The 24447-nt window shown below is 36.4% G+C and overlaps 1 protein-coding gene across 2 annotated transcripts in view; it reads right to left on the bottom strand.

Moving 5' to 3' along the window:
* BMP2K (BMP2 inducible kinase) overlaps positions 1 to 24447 on the bottom strand; it is a 117012-nt gene that overhangs the window by 9657 nt on the left and 82908 nt on the right. The window contains exons 9-15 of one of the 2 annotated variants that reach the window (XM_065914685.1): positions 24024 to 24103; positions 19793 to 19953; positions 15730 to 15914; positions 14531 to 14629; positions 13547 to 13731; positions 12661 to 12818; positions 6007 to 6117 (exon numbers count right to left, since the gene is read on the bottom strand). In XM_065914685.1, coding sequence (XP_065770757.1) covers positions 6007 to 6117; positions 12661 to 12818; positions 13547 to 13731; positions 14531 to 14629; positions 15730 to 15914; positions 19793 to 19953; positions 24024 to 24103 — 979 coding nt within the window. The remainder of the gene's footprint in view (positions 1 to 6006; positions 6118 to 12660; positions 12819 to 13546; positions 13732 to 14530; positions 14630 to 15729; positions 15915 to 19792; positions 19954 to 24023; positions 24104 to 24447) is intronic. The other variant, XM_065914686.1, reaches the window with a different exon arrangement.

Genomic DNA, 24447 nt, shown 5'->3' on the forward strand with positions numbered 1-24447 from the left:
GAATAAAATAAGTATTTACTAAATAAGTTAAATACCAAATTAACCATTTGGTAACTGCCCGTATCAAAATATACAGCATACTTCCTTCCCTTCATCAAGTGTCCTTTGGTGATTCGTGTTCTCATCTGGAGTCAGGTTTCACTGAGCGTTTCAGTTTCCTCATCTGTAAAGTAGGAATAGCAGTAGTGTCCGCCCCAGAGAACCGCAGCAGCGATGAAAGCGAGAGTACAGGTCAAGTGCTTCCACAGCGCCGGCACACTGTAGGTGCTCAGTACGGGCTATCTTACTGTGCCGCCTTACACCATCGTTTCACGATTATGGAGTGCCTACTACACACTGCTACCGGTCCTGAGAAATGAATCGGAGGAGATGGTAACTAATACTGTCCTGAGTGCGAATGAAGTGCTGAGGGGTTTTCATACATTATCTCTTAACTCCCCGCCATTTAAGCTCCCACAGTAACATTAGGGTGAAAATGCTCTGTAAGCTAGCTTTGCTACAATCTTTCCCCTTCAGTCTTATGAACCACATCTTCAGAAACGTTCCCCTTGCTTTCTGTATCATGTCACTGTCATGACTTCCTACCATTTTGAAGATATGCCACGTTACCAACCGACACTCATTCCCTGGCTTTCTCGCTTCTCTTCTTTCTTTCTTTTGGTGATCTTAATCCTGTTTCATAGTTTCAACTATATGTTGAAAGCAAAAAACAAGAAGAGATTTTTAAAGACAAAGTCCAATCTCCTTTAACATAAAAGTAATTTGAAATTAGAGAAAAGCTGAATGACTTGTCCAAGTTTAAGGCCCAGTTAGTTCTCTGCTGATGACACTAGTTTAAAACGCTCTGTAAATTCTATAAACTACCAGGAGAATATCAACACCAGCAAACATTCAGTACAGCTTAGAACCGATCCCTTACAAACTATAACCACAGGCTTGCCTTATGTTTCTTTTGTATCCCCCTTTACAAACCTATGTCTGAAAATTTTTTAAAAAGGAAACAAAAAACTAATAGAATGAGAATGGTATTGCTTCTATTTCAGCAAACAGTGTTTGTTGAACACTATGATAAATATCTTAATCATATAGGGTTTCCCTGGTAGCTCAGCTACCTGTAATGCAGGAGACCCTGGTTTGATTCCTGGGTTGGAAAGATCCCCTGGAGAAGGGAACGGCTACCCACTCCAGTATTATTGGGCTTCCCTGGTGGCTCAGATGCCAAAGAATCTGCCTGCAATGTGGGAGACCTGGGTTTGATCCCTGGGTTGGGAAGATCCCCTGGAGAAGAGAATGGCTACCCACTCCAGTATTCTGGCCTGGAGAATTCCGTGGACTATCTTGTCCATGGAGTCGCAAGGAGTCGGACACAAATGAGCAACTTTCACTCACCATAGGGTTAAGTTCTAGAAATACTATAAGGCTTTATCAACAAATGAAAGCACATACAACTTTACAAAATCCATGGAAGACAGGCATCCAAAAAAGTCTCAATTTCCTCATATACGGAATGAGGAAATAAAGGCAATACTCGAACTTACCTGATAGAGCCAAACATTTATAAAATCCATCTTATCTAGTGAAAACTCATTAAATATTAGGGTATGTGATAAAAAGTTTATATTAGATTACCAAAGTACACTTTGATAGTGAATTCATTCAACAAGGTATTATACAGCATACAAAGATATGATTACTTCCTGACTTCAAGGTACTTATCATTCATTTAAACAGTTGTGAAAGTGTATTAGTTGCTCAGTTGAATCAGACTCTCTGCAACCCCATGGACCATAGCCCGTCAGACTCTTCTGTCCATGGAATTTTCCAGGCAAGAATACTGGAGTGGGTTGCCATTTCCTTCTCCAGGGGATCTTCCCAACCCAGGGACTGAACCCAGGTCTCCCACATTGCAGGCAGATTCTTTACCATCTAAGCCAACAGTTGTGAAAAACACATACTAATCTGATTCTAGTGATCTGGAAAATGACTGAACAAGATAAAAACTATTTGGAGATTCTGAAAAACAAGCTTACCTAACCAAATGAATTTAAGAACATGAATTCATCTATTCCAAGCTCAAATTTTCATAAAAAGATATTTCTAGATATTAAAATTTCAAAGACATCAGTCTTTCAGTGTCCAAAAGAAGATTCCAAACTCAAAAACTAAAATTTCTCAACTTTCATAGACTTTCATACACTTATTAGTCTTTTTTAAACAAATACTTGTATAAAGAATGAAATCCTAGTTAATGCCACACTATATATACATACATATAGTTTTTTGTTTTTTTAATTTCTTGACTGAGGCACATGACATGTGGAATCCTAGGTCCTCAACCAGGGATCAAACCCAAACGCCCTGCATTGGAAGTGTGAAGTTTTAACCCACTGAACTGCTAGGAAAGTCCCGATGCCACACTATTTTAAATAAACATTGCAAATGTGTTCTTAAACCACATAAATGAACCTTTATATAAATTTTATCTTTAGTTTTATATATAAACTATATGAATAATTTAAAAAACTTAAAATATTTAGAATACGTCCAAAACAGTGTGAGGAGAGGGGAATATTTGCATCTTACCATTCATGTTACCACTCTTTTAATCAGGTTTCCATCTTCGAGAGGACACTTCTTTTACTTATAAAGCAGGTGGTACATTTTTAATCATGTAAGAAGCTTCCAGTTTCAAGAAAATTTTGATGTTCTTTTCCTTGCTATCGGATTATAGAGGATGAGTGGCTTGAAACTGCTATTGTAATTACATGCCTTCTGCTGTCTCATCATTTAGGGTATAAGGGAGGGGCTGTGAGACTGGGAATTGGAAGCATACTGCCTGCCATCATTTCTCAGCAATCTACCCCACCAGACCCAAGGATTACTAGATTAGAAGGTTTTATCAAAATCTGTACAATTTCTCAGAACATGAACCAAGCAAAAAGGCCCGAGTATAAGAAGAGAATCATACTAGATGTGGGTAATATTTGCCAGCCAGATTAAAAATGCCACAGAACTGACATTTCTATTATGGTACTCTTCTTACTGTAGGTTTTTATTTAGAGCAAGACACTCGACACTTGGGAAATCAAGATGGTGGAGAACTAGGACATGGAGTTCACTTCTTTCCACAATACATCAAAAACCCATCTACAAGTGGAACAATTCACACAGAACAGAATATATACTGAACACTGGTTAAAAAAAAAAAGTCATGCAACAGTTTCATTTTGCTATTTTTACAGAACAGAGTTTAGCATTAGCCAGAGCTGGACTATAACTATCTGGTCTTAGAAAAGTCACTTGCCCCCACTTTAGAGCCTCAGTTTCCTCTGTGTCTATACAGTAGGATCCAACAGTAGGAACCACTGCTGAAACTCTAGAAGAGGAGAATTCTTGATCTTCAAGAATCAGTAGAATCTACAAGTTCTAATTAGAACCTGAAGGTAGGGAGCATTCCAAGGAAGTGCTCACAATAACAGACTGTGCTTGATTTCTTAAAAGTTGCTCATACTTATTCATTATGGAGTAACTTCATAACTCATATTCATATGTGGAGAAATTAAAAGCATCAGCCATGAAATTAAAAGACTCTTGCTCCTTGGAAGAAAAGCTATGACAAACCTAGACAGCATATTAAAAAGCAGAGACATTACTTTACCAATAAAGGTCTGTCTAGTCAAAGCTATGGTTTTTCCAGTGGTCATGTATGGATGTGAGAGCTGGACCATAAAGAAGGCTGAGTGCTGAAGAATTGATGGTTTTGAACTGTGCTGTTGGAGCAGACTCTTGAGAGTCCCTTGGACTGCAAGGAGATCAAACCAGTCAATCCTAAAGGAGATCAGTCCTGAATATCCATTAGAAGGACTGATGCTAAAGCTCCAATACTTTGGCCACCTGATGTAAAGATGTGAATCATTAGAAAAGACCCTGATGCTGAGAAAAGATTGAAGGTAGGAGGAGAAGGGGATGACAGAGGACAAGATGGTTGGATGGCATCACCGACCAGATGAACATGGGTTTGAGCAAGCTCCAGGAGCTGGTGATGGATAAGGAAGCCTGGCATGCTGCAGTCAGTCCATGGGGTTACAAAGTCAGATACGAATGAGTGACTGAACAACAACAACAATTTCAAGGAAAAAATTTTTTTAAAAAAAGGAATCACTAGACTCTAAAGGTATAAATGATACACCTCATCATGGCTTATACAATGATCCAGCATTTGGACTGACAATCTGTAATAATTTATTTTCAATAAGTATTTGCTATATACAATGTGACCTTTCCCATCCTTAAATTCAATTTAACTTCATATTAGATAACAAGATCCAAGAGGTAGGTTACAGTTAGGGAGAGTAAGGGAAGTTCACCAAACCTAATTAAAAATGAAATGCAACACAAGAAATCTAGAATTTCATTGATAGAATTGTTTAAACTCTGTATGTTTCAGAAGTTGAGGGTGTTTATTAAAATTAGATAGTCCATGCTGTAACTCACAGAGCCACAACATCCCATGTTAGTATACAAACTAACAACGATGTCTCAGGGAGAAGGAAGGCTGGGCGCATTTCAAGACCAGGAATGAATACCATATGCTTTTAACAGATATGTATATGTGTATGCTGTACTGAACACTGGTAGTGAATGCTTTAATAAAAATAGAAATGGTACTGTTAAAACTGTCCTTGGTGGGGGAACAGCTTCATAAACTGGGTCTACACTTCATGAAAAGATTTCATTCAGTAGTTAATTAGCTTATTATTACTGGAACTCTATACTGCTACTAGCTGGATAGTAGCTACAAAACTTACTGAACACTTAAGATTCTGGAATTCAGTACTAAGTAGTAAAAATACAATTTAATAACACTACCAATAACAACAGTAACAACAGCAACCAACAGTGATGATCTCTGTGTTCTCTATAAACATGTTCTCATTTAATCCTTTCAATAATCTCACAAAGTATTTAATATCATCCCCAATTTAAGATAAAGAAACCGTCCAGGAAACAGTTACTGTGCTGTGTTCTGGATAACCAAATCTGAAAGGCCATCACACTGCCTTGATGCATTATCAGAAATCCTGAACACCTATATCTTATTTTGGTTTTACATTCACGTTTTTCTTTTGTTATTGCTCTCTCTGTATGAATGTTTCTAAATGGTAGTGATGAAGTCACACATGTAACTTAGGCCTGAGTGAGAAATAAAACAGAACCAAAGAACATGGTAGACAATTACCTTGAATATATTAAACAAAATCTTTACCTTCTGGTAAAGCGTGATTTCTTCCACCGCACTCCCTTTCTCTAAGATTAAACTCAGTTTTTCCATTATAATATAACCATACACACAAATCCATTTATGCCAAAGTGGGATCCTATTCCATCCTTGTATTTTCAACAGTGTTAACTAGGCAATTACTTTGAAAATACTATTACAAGTATTCTTAAATGGTGAATAATAACAATATTTAAACTCTGGATTGAAATCAAAGAAGGAATAAGAAGAAAAGAATAGGTCATTTGTTACAAATTGTGACAGACAGAAGATTACTAATACTTTTAAAACGCAGCTACAAGAGTGTGTATAAACTAGGAAAGGAGGATTGTTAGGCAAAAGCTAAGTATAAAAATGTCTTTGAAGTATTTCAAGTATATAAAAGGGGGAGATATTTTCATGCATGAAAACAGTATCCAATGGTTGAAAACAGTATCCAATGGTTGAAAACAGTATCCAGTGGTAAAAGTAGAAAGAAACAGTTAATATTCTACTATGCAAATCAGCATTTTTACGTGTGAGCAAAAGGCACAAATTAAATAACCCAATGGAAAGAACATTAGGAAAACTAGGATAGCTAGAGGCTAAAATAATTTTCCGTTCTATTTTCTGTAACTAACATCTGATTTCTACTTCGATTTTATAATAAGGGTTTCTGCCTTTGTTACTACTGTTGTTCTTGTGTGCTTTTTTTTAATGAGAGTGATGATGTTACATATGTAACTTGCCTGAATGAGAAATGAAAGGAACAGAACCAAAAGGATCCTCTGGAGGATGGTTATATGGAGCAGAAAGTGGCTCTACATTCTTATCTGAGGATGCTCTTTCCTCGAGCCTGTCTGCAAAAATAAGATGAACAAAACAAAAAATAAAATAAAAACAAAATGATCTTTAAATTTTAAAAAAAGTGGCACACAGTACAAATAAAAGTGAAAATTAAACAAAGCAACAGCCTTCTTAAAAAATATGAGATTCAAAGTTCATTTGTTTAAGTATTAGGGGGTAGTCCTGAGTTTAAATATGTATCTGTTTCTACAAAGGCAAGTTTAACAATATAATCACAGTGCTAGATTTCACTAAATATAATTAACCTAACAAATAACTTAGGTTGACTTACTTAAACAACAGTTATCTTTAACTTGTAACATATTAGATCTGAAGTTAAACCCCAATTATTAAACAGAGACATATTTGGCAAACTTTCTCTAAAAATATGCATAGAAAAAATACAAATAGTCATTTATTCATAAAAGAGGTAAATCATATTTTTCAATAGCAATAAAATGTAATTCGCTGTATGTTAATTTATTTTGTGTTACTGTTTATTTCTCATATCACTTGGTTAAACCATCCTCATACATACAAATATGTAGACATTTCTCTACTAAATTAAAAGCCTTAACAGAATTCATTTTTTTTCATTCAATAAATAGTTGAGCATCTACTATGTGCCAGGCATTGTTCTAGAGCATGGGCATACAACAGCAAACAAAAAGAAGATTCCTGCCCTCATGGAGGTTACATGCTGGCATGGAAGAACGACTAATAAGAAAGAAACATGAGGACTACAGACTTAAAAACAAAGCTAGAGAGAAATATGTAGATCGAGGAAAAAGGAAATAAGGGAGCGGGCACAGGTTGCAGTAATAAACACAGTGAAATGGAGTGAGGCTAACAGCTGCCTGGTGAGAAAAGATTCCCAGGAGGCGGAAGTGGATTCCTGGGGAAGAACACATCAGGCAGAGAAAGTGCCAGAGCAGAGGCTCAAAGGCAGGAGCAGGTCTGGTATGTTTGAAAATCCAGTGTATCCTGATTGCCTAGTGGTGATGATGGTTCCCTGTCCCTAAACTCTGTACAACACAAGCACTTTATCAGTTGACAACTTCTGGATTTCTGTAAAATGTCTCTTTATCCTCTGATTCTTGATAATCAGACCCATTCTACTCTAACAAACATTTTAGGCATTCCCAGGACTATTCCTTTCATATTTAGGAATTCTATGGGTAAACTGGCTTCTTCCCAGGCCAGGTGGCTCAGCAGTGAAGAATCTGCCTGCCAATGCAGGAGATGCAGGAGACATGGATTCAATCCCCGGGTCGGGAAGATCCCCTGGAGAAGGAAATAGCAACCCACTCCAGTATTCTTGTCTGGAAAATTCCATGGACAGAGAAGCCTGGTGGGCTACAGTCCATGGAGTTGCAGTCAGCCAGGACTAATTGTCCACACACATGCGCACACACAGACACAGACACACACACACACACACACACACGGGTAAACTATCCTGATTTCATGTGAGTTCTAAGGGATGGCAGGATGCGGAGGGAAAACCCAGATAGAATTAGACTTCTCTAAAAAGACTTGTAACTGCAGAGTGAGTTAAAAAGCCCCAAGTTAAAGCAGCAATCTTAAGACAGTGCTTCTCAAATTTAATGTGCATTCTAAACACTTGGGGAGTTGTTAAAATGCAGATTCGGACTGGATGGTTCTGCAATGGATCTTGAGATTCTCAATTCAACAGGCTCCCAAATGCCAGGATACTGCTGGTCCAGGGAGTACAGGTTTGAGAAGGCAAGGCTCTAGAGTCTATGGTATCTTGAAAATACTTAATCATTGCTATGGACAACTGATCCTTGAAACACCTTTATGATACAATTATCAGTTTTATGGCTAAAACTAACTCTATTAATATCCACATGAAACTTCAGGTTATTTAAATTTTTACTTAAAATTTTGAATGAAACACTAATATTTTAAGGCAACAAACCTGACAACTGATTTATGTACAAATAAAACTTCCAAAACTCAAGAGGTTATTTTCAAATCCAATATAGAAATGGAAAGCAATGAAAATTCAATTTAGATGTTCTTTCAAAATATTCATTGTAACCTTAATTCAGGAAATCAGTAACAAATACTGTTTATACTATGAAAAAATACAAACACTACCACGAAGGAGTAGTATTTTTTTTATATATGGCGTCCCCATAATTAAAAATGTGAAAATACTGTTCTATACAAAGTTCATGTATCCAATTATTTCAAAACAGGAAGCAGAATAAACTCACTATCTAGTGAATCATGTTCCCATTGTTCCACAAAACAGGATAAATTTTTCCAAGAAAGACTTTTTCAAAAATCATTTAGATTTCTAAAGTTCACATGATAATCTGAATCCCAGGGCACAAAATAAAAAAATAGACATTAATTTTTTAAATTATCAACTACATATAAATAAAAACTAATGAAATGGTATGTAGAGTTACTTTTCAAATACCAAGTCACCCCTAAAATGTATTTAAGCTCCATTTTCAAAGAACTTTTGTTTTCTTTTTCTGAATTGTTTTCTTTTCATTAGCGTAAAACTTAAGCTTGATTTGTAACTTACCTCTTCCTGCCTTCCCAAAATATTTGTGCTGAATGAAGACACTATTTTTTCAAGGATTTTAATAGATACAGATGGCAAAAATAGAGAATTTTTAAATTTTAGAATCAAATTATATTCCATAATATCATCAGAAAATGAATATACTCTAAAAAGTTAATTCAACAGCTTATATGGGTGGATAATGGCTTGAACAGCCAAAAAGTTAAAGAATAACGTTTAAAAGTAGAGTCATCATCTGATACTTTGACACCATCCTAATATGCCTGAAAAGTTCTGTCATTCTGCCATAAAAGAACAGTAATAGGTCTGAATCAGGTTAAAATGGTGAGAGTTGATGTTTTATACTGATGTTAATATCTATTTCGTATCTATTGCATACTAATATCTAGTATTTCATATTAGTATTTCATACTAATATCTATTTCATACTGTGGCTTCAGAGGGAAAAAATGCACATTCAGTAGAATATGCAAAGAAGCCATAGATTTTAGTTTCTTTGACTCTTCCTTTTAGTTATTTTGATGCAATTTTAAACAGAAATAAACAATAAATTCATAAACAAGAAAACATATCATCAAGTATCACTTTTAATTAATATGTAGAGCTACACAACTATTCAAAGGCAAGTTAAATTTTCCCAAAGCAAACACCCATATTCTAATTAGTGCTTAGTGTATTAAAGATTATGACAATTAGATTTCTAAAGTTAGCTTATGAATCTGAATGCTTTGACACAAAAGACCATGAAAAATACAAGTTTAAATTTTAAAAAAATATTGAGACTAGCTTTATTAATAATGCTTAATTTCAATGTAATATTTTGGTCTTAAATAGGAACAGGTTAAAAATTCCAAACCATAAGTATTGTTACACTGAAAGCAAAAGCAAGAAGAATCTGACTCATACTTTATATGTTAACCCCCTTGGCCAGCTGGAGTCCACTGTTCTCTCAAAAATGATTAAAAAACGGGTTTTTTTAACTACCAATTACTAATATCTTAGAATTTTAATATCTCAAAATTTTAGAATTACTGCCTGCAAAATACACACAAGTAGAGTATTTCCTGACAGTACATCTTTTTTTCTTTTTTAAAAAATAAATAATCACATACTATTTTTAAAATAAAACTTCAAATGGCAATGTTTTATTCTAAACAATCATTATATGGACAATGCCAGTATTTTTAAGGTCCAAACATAAAGTATACAGTTTCTCACTGGAAAGCTTTCATAAGCCAAATATAAAAAATCTTAAAAAAAAAGACTTTGAAAAATTGTTGATAAATATCTGTGCTGATAAAAAGATAAATTTGGTATTTCAAATTCATTGGTAATTTATTTCTTCATTTTGGAAAATGTTGATAGAGACAGAGGAACCAACTTGCAGTAATGACCGACAATCAATTTCCACTCCACCATCAGTGTACTGAAACTCGAGGTTCTAAAAGAGACCCATTTGTGTAATTCAAATCTTATCAAGTAGATCATATATTAGATACCTTATTGCTTGTGAGTGAAAGGTGTGCTAACGATGACTCAGCTTTACAATTAAGCCAAATCTGGGAGGAAATCTTTCTAAACTATATTCTATACATTACTGATTTCTTCATAAACTTTATTAAAGACATTTCACTTTTTTTGAACCCCATTACTGTGACTATCAATTATTAGAGCTTCCCTGGTGGCTCAGTTGGTAAAGAATCTGTCTGCAATGCAGAAGACCTGGGTTAGATCCCTGGGCTGGGAAAGACTCCCTGGAGAAGGGAACCACAACCCACTCCAGTGTTCTTGCCTGAAGAATTCAATCGCTCTCCCTGCTGTCATAAATCACTTCTGCTGCTGACAATGTTGCCCACAAAACCCCTTCCATTTGTCTTTTAATTGCCAGCTGAGAAACCCAACAGTTTAGATATGATTTTAAAATGACTGTTATAGAAAAATAACCTCGGAAATAAGACCCCAAAGACGTACACAGAAGGTAAGAAAAGTGGAAGTGGCATTTATGGAGTGCTAGGACTCTTGAAAGACATTATTGAACTTTCTTGACAACCCTATGAGATAAGCATCATTATAACCAGTTTATAAATGATCAGGTGAACAGCAGTTAAGTGACTTCAGAGAGTTAAAGATCTGGTTAAATGGCATGGCCAGGTTATCAGAATTCATGCTTTCTGCTGCTATGTGCTAATTTAAGTAAATCATCCTTGTGACAATGAGTTCAACAGCTCAGGGACCATCTAGGCGGTTTTCCAAATGGCTGAGTTGTTTCCAAGTCTGTCCTTTAGATAAAGTTCCTCTTGCACTTTCATTTGGAACCTAGTATCTTTTCATAACTAATACTGCAGTGAACTCTGACTCTCTTTGGCATACACATGTGTATTCAAATATATACACAAATTACACATGTGAGTAGACCTTAAAGTTTGAAAGCAAATGGCTGGTTAAGCGTTTTACAAACTAAATCCAATTTTTATGAAGTATACATGAATATGTGTATGCCACTTCTGCCTATGCAAAGTAACTAACACTTGGTGTCATCATAAATTCTAGAGAGCTTAGAATAACATTTTTATAAGGTACAGAATAATGTGAATACTTTACCCACCCATAAACTGATTTATTTTTTAGAACAGTGTGAAGAGGAGTTTTCACCCAAAGAGTAGAAAATACTGATTTAGCAAACCTTAATTACTATCCTGGTCAGAATTCATTAAAATGAATATTTTATCTTTTGCTTTAAAAATAATCCTATACATTACAATGATTGGTTACCCCCTATATCTCCCTACCATCTCCCTAAAGGAAAGAGATACTTTTCTTTTTTAAAAACCTTGCTTTTTGGACCACTCAACATAAATTGTAGGAAAAATGCCAAACAAAAAATGTTGTGGTTTAAAAATACTTTTTTTAATGAAAAAAAATGTAAGATTGGTTTTATCAAAGTTAACAAACCTTTATTAAAGGCTCAGAACTCATTTTTATATCTGTATTTAATCAATTTAATTTTTCATAATCATATAACCAAAAAGTAAAATACAAATTTAAATTCCAAACAACTATTCTTACATGAATTCAGGGCATTTATTAGCTTTAACATAAAATATATATCAATTTGAAACAAAGTACTTCACCTAATAAATGTTCTCATAAGGCAGTTACCTAAAAACAAAATAGAAACTAGGAACTGTAACTAATGACCTTTTCACATGCAAAACGGGGAAAAACACTTGGCACATGCACTCATGCTCACACACACACCCAAGACTCAGAAAACTGACAATTATCTTAAGATTTCAGGAATGAGTTTTTGCTACTGTTTCGCAAGCTCCTCAAAACACTCCACGCATCTCTTTTCCAAAAAATAATTTCTAAAATATGTATGGCGAGGTTTGACGTATGTATTAGGTAGTTTAATAAAAGGCAATGACTGCAAGTAAAAACATTGAGATATCTGATTTAAGATGGAAAAGAATTTATTTCACTTTGCCATACCAGGATAACAAAGCAGCCCTTTTATGTCACCACTCATTCAAAGGGCATTACAAAACATTAACATAATGTAGTAGCCCATGTTTCTTTCAGGCACTTTCAAAGGGCATCTCAGACCCACAAAATCTTGTAACGAGTGTGCAAGAAAACAGAGCTGCAAAATGATTAGTAAGGCAGGATACTAATGCCTCCCTTTTTATCTGAACATTAACTTTCCATTTTTTGGAGGTTTCTGAACTAACATTCAAAGATATGCAGTATTTAAGTGTTAGGAATCAACATAATATCAGTAATCTTAGGTTTAATAGCTACTATCAAGCAACTGATTTCTAATGCACACAAGATAGTATGATAGTATATGTAAAAGAAGATGGCCTGAATTTTGCCCTCAAATGTGCAAAAAGAATTTTCTCTTTACCATTCCAAAACAGTCTTTGGCCTTGCTGAATAATTATAGAGCTGTTATTTTACTGTGAAGCAAAATAAGCCTTCAAGTGTCCCTTACTTGATCTGAGAAGGTCAAATTCTCTGTCCAACAGTTCCTCTTCTGTTAACTTGGAGAAATTGTCCTCTCCAAAAGGATTCCACCCTGACATATCAGGTGGGTTACTGATGTTCTTCTGATGTGTCATATTTGCAACTGCCTCTTTACCAGCAATTGACCTAGCGTAAAAATTAAAAGAGGAAAAAAAATTATAACTGAAAATTTTAAAGTTCATACTTTATAAATACGTGATAAAGGAGATCATTTTATTATGATGGAGGTGGCAGATAAGGACATGCACTGGGAGAGGGACCACATGGGATCTGAATCACCTCCAGAAAGGTCACTAGCTGTTCACCCTTGGGCAAGATCCTTGACCTCTGTAGGTCTCAACTTCCTCATCTGTGAAACAGGAGAAGCAGTATCTACCTCACAGGGTTACTGAGAAGATTAAATGATTTAATACAGGTAAAGCAAAGAACATAAATAAATAAGCCTTCGATAAATATTAACTATTATCATCACAGTGAATAAACCTTAAAGTGAAAATCAGCTGCCATAACAAATAGTACCACTCTAAAATCACTACTGAATAAAGTGATTTTATGTCCTGGTTATGCTAAGACACCACAATAGCTTTCCTTTTGACAATAATTTTCCTTTTCCTTTCCTGGATGTTGCTAAGCCTTACTTGCAGACAGCAGTTAGCAGAATTAACTGATGAAAACGGAAAGAAGGATGGAGACGCACAGGGACCAGAAGAGAGGACTAGTAAGAGAAAAGGCGGAACTCGACTAAAAGATGGGCTCCAAATTCAGGAGCCACTTCAACTGATGAAATGACTCCACTCCATGATAACACCCACTCCCACAATGATCTCCTTTGTATTCAGTGGAAAAATACTTGCCTATTGGCACTGTAAGAGGAGTCCATCATGGGTCCAACCTGAGCTGGAAGTGATGAAGAGTAGGACACTAAGGCTGGGGAGAACTCTTGAGGGGAGGTGAGATACTCTGGTGACGCCTGTGGTTGAGACTGCTGCTGCTGAGTGAGCATCTGCTGCTGCAAGAAAGCCTGCTGATACTGCTGCATCTGAAACAAAGCATGCCGTCACACAAAGCGACGCTCACGGGCACGAAGCGCTGTCAGCAGCGCCCTATTTACTCCACTGCACCTGCCACTTCACTCCTTCCTTTTCACACTGGCAACAAATCAGATACTGGAAAAACAACTTTTATCTGAAGGAGCAGCTTCTACAGAACACTACAACAAGGTGAAATAAATCTATTTAAGAAGTTGTTTAACTGGACTTATTGTAGCAATCATTTTGTAATATAGACACACAACAAATTATTACATTATCTACCTGAAACTAACATAATCCTATGTCAACTATACCTCAATTTTTAAGAAACTGGAAAGTTAGGCTCACCTAGCAGGATTCAAAAATTCTCCTTTAAATAGTTTAAGAAAAAAACAACACAGTAGTTTAAAATCACTTGGTATGGTGGTTGCTATAAAAAAATGTCAAACTATTTTCTGAAGCAAATGCAATTTTCCTTTGGGGTTCCTTCCTTTCTTACTTTTTTTTATTCAATAGACATTTGTCAAATGAATGAAACATATGACAAGATATCCTGGGTAAGCAGTCATCTCCTTATACTATGAGATAAGAGAAAAATACTATCAGTCTATTATGATCTGCCAAATCCAGGTTCAACCCAATGTAAAACTGCTTGAGCTTACAATTGGCTTTGATAAAATATATGTTCATTAATTAACTTGAGTTAATTCTGAATTATTAAATTCTATAAAATACTATTCACACTGTGAATTCCAACACTGCAGTGTATACTCCAAAGGCAACCTCTAAAAGTTATGCACCACTTACCATTGCAGGATACGGCGATGCAGAAGGCTGTGGCTGATACACCGAATGCATTAACAACTGCTGCTGAAGCATCTGCTGCTGCTGCACTGCATGCTGATACTACAGTTTGAAGAACAAATTCAATGATATTACTCCTGCCGTTTTGTTCCATAGCCTTTTATTGTGAAGTATTGATCCTACCGTAACAATGACTTGGGTACTCAATAGTCAAACACTAATGGGAAATACCTATAATCAGTAAGTGACTGTAACTTACATCTGCTTATTGGAACTAGTTTCAAAATTATCAATGCAACATAATAGATGCAACTAGAAGCAATTAGCAGCACAGTTTAAGGATGTCTGGAAGAAACCTAAACCTGTTTACTTGTTGATGAAAGCCCCTGAAGTGATCTGTCTGCAGGAATTACAACAGTAAATTCCCAATCTCCTCTGACTCCCCTTCAATGATATCTTCTGGCCATTCAATGGCACCCCTATTTAACTCCTCTTCACTCTGGGTCTATCAGTCAAGAGCAGGGCACCAGTACACCCATAAGAAGTGTCAGCATATAATTGGCTCAAAAATAGTTCAGAAATTGATGGAAGGATGATAACAACAGTCATTAAATTTAAAATAGTTTAGTGACACTAGAAATCTGCAGGTTCTGATGAGGCAAAGGACAGAATAGAACTTAACGTCATTTTTTTCTATGTCCCTTCTAACTGCTGACCCCCATACACCTACACACACACATAACACACATATAACCCAAACACAGGCAAAACATGAAAAACATCAAAATAAGAACAAGAACCCAAGACAATGCTACCTCTGAAAACTTAATATCACCTTTTCAGCAACATTATTAGTCTATATATATACACGAACTCAAAATGTAACTCAAAAGATACTACTCATCATAAACTGCAATACTTATCTGTGGTGCCAAATGACTGGGTGAACATTTTTTGCTTCATAAAGCCACAACGCAGCCTATTTCCACAGAGCATCCTTAAGCATCTCACAGAAGGCACATAAAACGCCTTTTCTTTAATAAGCAGGAAACTGAGCAAACTGTTTACTTCAGTCCACAGCTCAACGTCCCATGAGACAAAAGGGAACTCACTGCTCTTTTCAACTGGCATGAATTTCACAGCTATAGAGGCTATATATACAAAAGATACAGATACTTCTGTATCTCAAGTGACAGAATCACCTGCTGCATGTAAGCATCCTGAAGAAGCTGCTGCTGCTGGTGAGGATGACGACGCTGCAGGTGGAGCTGCTGCAGCCTCCAGTCCCCCTGCTGGAGCTGCTGAAGGACTCGGTGCTGCTGTGGAGGCTGCTGAGTGGGCCCCTGGCCCAGTAAAATCTCAGGGCCATTTCCAGGCTTCAGTGCTCCTAAAAGAGGTTTTCAAAAACTTACATTAACATAATCACACTACTACGTATAAAACAGACAACTAATGAGAACCTAGTGTATAGCACAGGGAACTCTGCTCAATGTTCTCTGTGACCTAAATGAGAAGGAAGTCCAAAAAAGGGGTGACACATGTACAGGTGGAGCTGATTCACTTTGCTGCCCAGCAGAAACACAACCCTGCAAAGCAAATGTGCTCCATTTCAGGGAGTAAAAATTAAAAACACTCATGGTTTCAATAAAATGGATGGATTTCAAAACACCCATTTCAGTAGTCATTAACCAAGGCATTTATATCCTTATTTTATAGAAACTTCCACATGAATGTAGTCTAAATGGATTATTTACTATAGCAAAAGTATTCATTTGTCAGTTACAATTCATGAACAAGTCACTATCTTAGAAACACGTCATTTTCCGCGCTCCCTCTCCATGGACACACCAGCCAGGCCAGTTTGAAACGTTCCACGTTTCTCAGCTGTATGATGCTCCCTCCTGAGTCTGCATGTTTGCTGACGGGATTCTCCACCCAAAATGCAGTTTCCACGCACTGCAACTGTTATTATCCTTTACAATTTATCTCAAATCTCTCCTCCTTGTTCTTTCACCTAAAGCTTCCACTTGGTTTTATAACATTTATCTCGGCATTGCACACATTAACTGTTTACATGGCTATTTCCTAACTAGTACTCCTGAGAGATGGGGTGAAGACTTTATTATTATTTATTTTAGCACCACAAAGAACTTTTTATATAACAGATGTTCAATAAATGCTACTGTAGAAAATCTACTAACACTGGCTCCTAAATAGAAATTTATTTATAAGCTTTATAAACTGTACCACAGGAAAACTCTACAAATAAACTTCAGAAACAAACAAGAGGATGAAATACACAACTTAAAAAGAGGAAATGTAATATACAATAATTTCTATATTCTCTTCCAACAAGTTACTGTAAAATCAAATGTGACTCTTTAATCCTAAGGGGGAAAAGGAGGGAGTGTGCAAGGAGAAAGAGGACTCTTTCTCATCAATGTTAATGCCTTCAAACCTCCACAGGCCTTAAATACAGCATCTCTATGAAGATAAGTTTTATGACTATTTCTAACTCTTCCAGTTATAAGAAAATGCATGTTTCTTTTAATTATTCTTGAAAATGTTTACAAAATACAAGGAATCTGTATGCACGTTTTGCCACCTGATGCAAAGAGTCGACTCATTAGAAAAGACCCTGATGCTGGGAAAGACTGAAGGCAGAAGGGGACGACAAAGGACAAGATAGTTGGATGGCATCACCAACTCGATAAACATGAGTTTGAGCAAACTCTGGGAGATGGTAAAGGACAGGGAAGCCTGGTGTGCTGCAGTCCATGGGGTCACAGTCAGACATGACTGAGCAACAACTCTTACAATTATTAAGAAAATGCATATTCCTTTTAAATTATTCTTGAAAGTGTTTATAAAAATACGATATGCACCATGCATACAGATTTATGCATAGCTCTCCCAAGTTTATTGTTGTTACTGAATCTCTAAGTCACGTCCTACTCTTCTGTGACCCCATAGACTGTAGTTTGCCAGGATCCTCTATCCATGGGATTTCCCAGGCAAGAATACTAGAGCGGGTTGCCATGTCCTTCTCCAGGGGATCTTCCCAATCCTGGAATCAAACCCACGTCTCCTGTATTGGCAGATAGTTTACCACTGAGCCACCTGGGAGGCCCCCCCAAAGCATATTAAGAAAAATCACGCTGTAGAGAACTGTATCTAGTATGAATGCATTTGTGTTTAACCCAACATGAATTATTTATATCAGTGTTTATACATGCAAAAATATAAAAAGGACTGGGAGGAGGTACACCAAACTGTTGCTAGTCTACTCCAGGAAGAAAAAGAATGGAGATATCTACAGTTTTCTGAATATTACTGCTTCGTATGAATATTTTTTTAAATTTTATTCATGTGTTACTTTTATGTAAGATTTAATGGGAAAAGAAATCTTAAAGAGATGTATACATATGGGGGGGGGGGGTGGCGGGGAGGTTGTTTTTTTCCCCAACTTAAACTGGAAGCATGTAAGACGAAGCAGCACAGCCCCTGTCATGGCATGGAGGAGTCTCCTGATAAATGTGAACAGTTTTACAGAACACCAGCATCAGACAAGGCCATCCTGTGTCAGTGATGGATCACGACAAGCCGACTCCATAATCATGTCTCAACACTGGCAAAATCAGAAACACTGTCCAAGCCACAAAATGACCAAACTTCTCTCAATCCTGGCCAATATGACTGAATGTTGCTTCATTTCCAAATGAGGCTTCTCCATCTCTCCTTCTACATAATGATATTATACCCCTACCTCCCCCAAATTACCAAAAGCAAGCCCAAACCCTTTCATAAGTCTTTTCTGACACCTTCTTACTGGGATACTCCCACAGATTTCCATGGTTTCTGAGTAATAAACCAAATTTACTCAAATATAAGTGTGTTCCTAGTGGTCTCTGGCTGAAGGACTGAAATATATGATAGGTAAGAGTAAGAGCATCCCCACCCAGAAAGGTATAAAAAGGGAAATTCACGTTGAATGCTTACCATGAAACAGAATTTTCCAAGATACAATACACCTTGTTATTTACTCTTTAAAACAGAATAGCTGTTTTCCCATTTTACAGAAGAGAACAGTGAGGCTAAGAGATGGTAAAACGGGAATTAGACATAAAGACTTCATATTTCCCTATTTTCCCTTTTCCATAGAATTCCTCCATCGGGTATGCCTGATCACCACAGGCATATGTTACATCAGATAATATACTGTCTTCTTGAGCATGTATTTTACTTAATAGTAGTAATAATAGTTAAGAGTGAACATTTCTGAAGGGCATATTATGTGGCAGGCATTACAGTAAGCAGTCATTTAATCCTTAGAACAATCCTAAATTATCATAATACATACGGGGCTTCCTTGCTGGCTTAGAGGGTAAAGCATCTACCTGCAATGTGGGAGACCTGGGTTCGATCCCTGGGTTGGGAAGATCCCCTGGAGAAGGAAATGGCAACCCACTTCAGTACTCTTGCCTGAAAAATTCCATGGACGGAGGAGACTGGTAGGCTACAGTCCATGGGGCTGCAAAAAGTCAGACACTACTGAGCAACTTCACCTCACTTATTAAAAAAAACAGAAGATACAGGACTGAAATTCAGGTTCATGAGACTCAACATGTGGGGTTTTTAACCATTGTGCGTGACTGCTCAGTTGTTTAGTCATGCTGGACTCGGCAACCCCATGGACTATAGCCTTTCAGGCTCCTCTGTCCATGGACTTTTCCAGGCAAGGATACTACAGTGGGTTTCATCTCCTACTCCAGCAGATCTTCCCAACCCAGGGATTGAATCCACGTCTGCCATCGGCAAGCAGATTCTTTACCACGGCACCACCTGGGAAGTCTGTAAAGAGTATTCTAATTTAAAACATACTAGTTGAAAACAATTTTACACAAATGCTTTGTAAGGCTAGAGTTTCAAATTCTTCCTTTCCAATACAATACAGAAATTTCTATACTCTTGAACTTTAGTATCAACTTCGAACCCCTACTAGTTGAAGATGACTCCAGGGATGAGCAAGTTGTGAGGTTTTTATACCATACTTCTATACTGCCAGTAACTTATCTTTGCTGAGAACATTAGGAAAATAATTAGCTGAGTTTATTACACATTAGTAGCTTTATGTTTCTTAAAGTACTGTGTAATATACCTGCTTCACAATAAGTCTGCCAATAATTTACACTGCTAGGTAACCAAGCCATAAAAGGTTTATGTAAATCAACTATAAAGGGGACGAGGGCGGCAGGGCTGTATTACCTTTTGGTCTGTGATTACCGAATTCACCAGGAACAGGGACTTTCACAGGTGTTGCTGAACTTTGAATGGTCAGCACACTGGGAGTGGCAGTAGTGGAATTGGCCTTTGGTCTTTGCCTTGGTGCAATTGAGGTTTCTGTTGGTCCAATGGTGTCTGTTATTCTACAACAGAAGAAGAAGACATGTCACTCCAAATACTGGGATTATTTCTAATTTATGAAGCATCTATTTAAGCAGATGCATATTTATTATTATTGATAATCATGTTAGTCCTCTTGGCTTCTTCCTAAGTCTCATTATCAAGTATCAAATGTTAATAAAGATAAGGAAGTAAATGAAATAAAATGAACCAACTTCCTCACACCAAATTGCTTCCACACATAGTCTGCCACTGAAGCCGGCAGAAAAAGAGTATAGGATTGCTCTTAAGGAGATAAAATAAACACAGAGAAGCCTTCTCAGTAAGGTTTTAGACAAAAGTGAGAGCCAACTTTCTAAACCAGGCAGAAACATAAAAATAAACAACAAATAACAGTCTTCCTTAGCTTGGACTCAGCCTAAGAAGAAAGAATATGTCCTAGGGCACATAAAACAAAAGAAACCAAAATGTTTAACAGGTGGAGCTACCGGCTCACCTTCAACTTCATGAATCTTTATCTTTGCTTGACTTGAAACACTGAATGGAAATTATATGAAAGTTTTCACACTAGGATCTAGTTTAGGTCATAGATGTGAGTGGTCAAATGGAAGTCAGGAGGCACTAAATATAATCTGAGAAGATACTTCTCTTTCAAAAAAAGCCACAAAAAATGTTTAACTTTCATAGTTATCAAATCTGCTTTTTATAAATTCAAAACAAAACCTCATACGTTTTAATAGGTCTAAGTTCACTTTTCAAAAGGACTGCAATAAAATCTCTTTACCAAGTTCCCTTAGCACATTTTCAAATGACCTGACACTTAAAATTTTTGCATATGCATGATTCATCAAGTAGACATCTGCGGCACGTAGAGAAAGTCCTGTCTACCATAACAGATCTATAGATCTGTCTACTGCACAGATTTATCGTTCTCTTCTCTATCTGTAGACACAAGAGGGAGCCCTGTCAACAACCATCTTCTCAGAAAGAAAGGAAGTGAAATTGAATAGAAAGACTTTGGAAAATCATAGAAATACATTGCATACGGGCAGTTTTCTGAAAATAATATTTATGTTTTAGACGGAATGCGGAGGATACAATGAAAACTGAACTAAATTTAAGGCAATAAAAGATCACATGTACATATAACCAATTATCTCATTTAATCTAAAAAAGTATTTATTGAGTCCAAATTATGGATATGGCACTAAAGCCCATGCTATACTCTCTAAACTCAAGCAATCTGGGGGAAACATTATATACAGTCTTTCCATTTGTCTAACCATTCTTTATTCAGTGGGTGGTACAGGCAAAGCCTCATCCTGCCTTGTTCTTATTTTATTATATATCACTCCACAGAGGATTCACAACACACACAAGCACAGCAAACCTCTAAAAACCACATCAAAAAGCTGTGCAGACTTCCCTGGTGGCTCAGTTGTTTAGTCTAGCGTTGCCTAATTTATTTCCCTAATGCACCAATATCTACCATACAATTACTTTACTGATACCCTGCAAACATGACAGTGTCCAGTCTTCAAAGAGTTTACAGGCTACCTAGGAAGATATGGCACATGTTCACGAAAATAAAACACAGAAAAAATAATTAGCACTAACACTAGTAATGTCAAAAGTTTGACAGAGGAGTTATTCTACCTTTAACCTAACTTAGCTAGAGAAGGCTCACATGAGAACTGGAGGTACAAAAATAAATATGACTTCATCAGACAGTAAAAGACATTAAGCAGCCTGTGAAAAAAGGGAAGAAAATGCCGGGATGAATTAGGCAAAGTGAAAACACAAATTTAACAGAAATGAAAAACTGAGTAATCACTGGTATCAACACTGCTATAAAACCTCATTCGCACTACTGTAGCCAACACAGAGCTGATTTTTTTTGTTTTGCTTTCTTTTCTTTCCTGCTAACCTGAACAATCTTCCTAAAATATAAACACTCTCTTCTTTTAAAATCCTTCAGTGTTTCCCCCTGCCAGGACAGTGATTCTCAACCCTGCCATCTTGAAGATAGAAATCACGTAAGTTTAACATGTTTAACAGTCCCAAGAGCAGATGCAAATTTTGGGGGGTGGAAGGGAACTTTTAAGAAGTAAAACAAAAAGTTCACAGATTGAAGGTAGGGCAGGCAGGTAATATTCACAGTTTTAAAACATGTAAATAATGATACTGGCTATTTAAAGACTCCCCTTCCCCCCCCATTGGAAATATGACTTTCACATGGAAAAATAAGATTAATTTTTTACTTTACCATTTATAATTTTTCAAGTTCTTTACTGATACTATCAATAAAAAGTAAATTTATATTATTGACCAGTAAGGATCAATGAACCCTATTATTTAATATACATAATATATAGTTTAACATACTATGAATAGCACTGTGAATTTTTGTTAACTATTTCATTTGTTTGTAAGTGTATAGCTATAGCTTGTGTCATGGTGAAAAGATATTCAAAGCATTATTTTTCAATTGACTCATGCTTTTTAAAAAATTTATACTTACTTAAAGATTTAATCATTGACAAAATAATTTTAAAAGACAAGTAACAATAAAACTAGCTGACAAGTCTGACAATAATTCATAATGACCATTCAACTACAACAAGAGCAGTTAACTCCAGCTATATCATGAGTAAGACAGTCAGTCATGCTGGATCCCTGCAAGTTAGATGTAACTTTACTCCTTTGTCTCCTACTCAAGAGTATTTTAAATTCAAATGAATGAAGATAACAGTTTTAGAGTGATGCTATTTTTAAAAATTAAGTCATTCCCAATTGATATTTCAACAATTTACAAATAGCAGATTATTTCTAACACATCTCACAACCAAGTTCCAAACAGCAAACTGACTAAGGTTGAAAATTCACCTGCCTAAAGGCCAAAATCCAAATTTCTCAGCATGACACAGAGTAAAGTTGCTGTGACTGACACCCACCTGCCTCCTCAGCTTCATTTCCCAACCTCCTGAAGATGTGCCCTTATCATGCTCCCGTCTTGCAGCTCACAAAGGCTGTTCTCACCTGAAAGGTCTGCCAGTCATAGCTTCCCATCCATCACTCCAAGTGACTAGACTACTCATCCTTCAAGAAAGAGTCCAGCAATGCCCGCCCCTGGGAAAGGATTCTCCCTGAGCCCCTGTCCTCTCTTCCTCCACGCTCACAGCCTCATCACCTGCAAGCTGAAACTGCTCACTGGTGTATCTTCACTTGAATGGGAACTCCTTAGAAATACACTGCTTCTTTTTCTTTGGGTCCTCCATATCTATATCCTGCATATAACAAGTGTGTGACAGATGGTTTTACGTATTTCATGTCAAAACACTTTGCATAAGTGAAATACAATACAAAAAACAGCTGTGATCAAGAAATCTCCCCAAATAGAAAACTATACCTGATAATCTAAAATACAGTCCTATCTACTCACTTTTAAACTCAAAAAAAAAAAAAAAAAAAAAAAAATGAGGAGAAAAGGTTATCATTAATTCAACCATTACTCAGATTTAGGCCTTAACCTACATAATCTGTATCAAACATTAATGTAGTGAATAACTATAAAATTATTTAAAACACTATAATATTCCATGGGTCTCAAAGAGTCAGACACAACTGAGAGACTGAACAACAAAAAATATTCCTCTATTGGTCTTAAAAATGCTGCCATTGTAACTATTCATTGTAAATTACATACAGCTCTTCTTTTCATAAGTCAATAAAAGGTCATTACTAACAATAAAATAAAACATAGTATTTCCTAAATTAGTTGTCATGTGATGAAATAATGACAAGTCCCACCTATAAGATGACCCAATGTAAATCACCAGTTACACAATCACTTCATGAAGGCGGAGAGGGAGCAGTTCAAGTGTGGCTACTGTCAAACCTCCTTATCTCACACAAAAAGGCTTACTTTGAACTTGCTGTCTCAATGTCACGCTACATGCAGTGAGGAATACAGTGTTCTTTGTGGGTGAAGATGCTATTTAACAAATGACATCTGCTAGGATTAAAAATGAGTACTGTTCCCCCCCTTTTTTTTAATAAATGCCTTTTCAAATTTCAGCATAGCTTTGCTTACCTAGCTTTTATTTGGCTTTTCCTAGAAGCTGCTTCACTAGCAGTCATCGGTTCAGGAAGAGTTGAAGGAATAGGAGAATTCTTGGAAGAAAAAAATAAAACAGTTCATTTTAGTTTTCGTTTCAACTGCAGAAAGTTTTATTGAAACACTGCAAATATATTCTTAAACTTTAACAGCACTGTCTGTGAGAAACTATTTCTTCACCTCTTCACTTTGTAGATACCTACAAGTTGTTGACACATATTTGCCCCATCTAATCCGCAAATATCACTATGTGTTACACTCAAGTGTCGCTTTCTTATTTGTGTTCCAGAGAAACCCTTGGAAAATAGAACAATATTAGATTATATAATATATATATATTATAACCACTTTACAAATGGGTAAATCTGGGGTATAGGATCACACAACGACTATTTCACAC

Source organism: Muntiacus reevesi, chromosome 22 (assembly GCF_963930625.1).
Source record: "Muntiacus reevesi chromosome 22, mMunRee1.1, whole genome shotgun sequence".
NCBI lineage: Eukaryota > Metazoa > Chordata > Mammalia > Artiodactyla > Cervidae > Muntiacus > Muntiacus reevesi.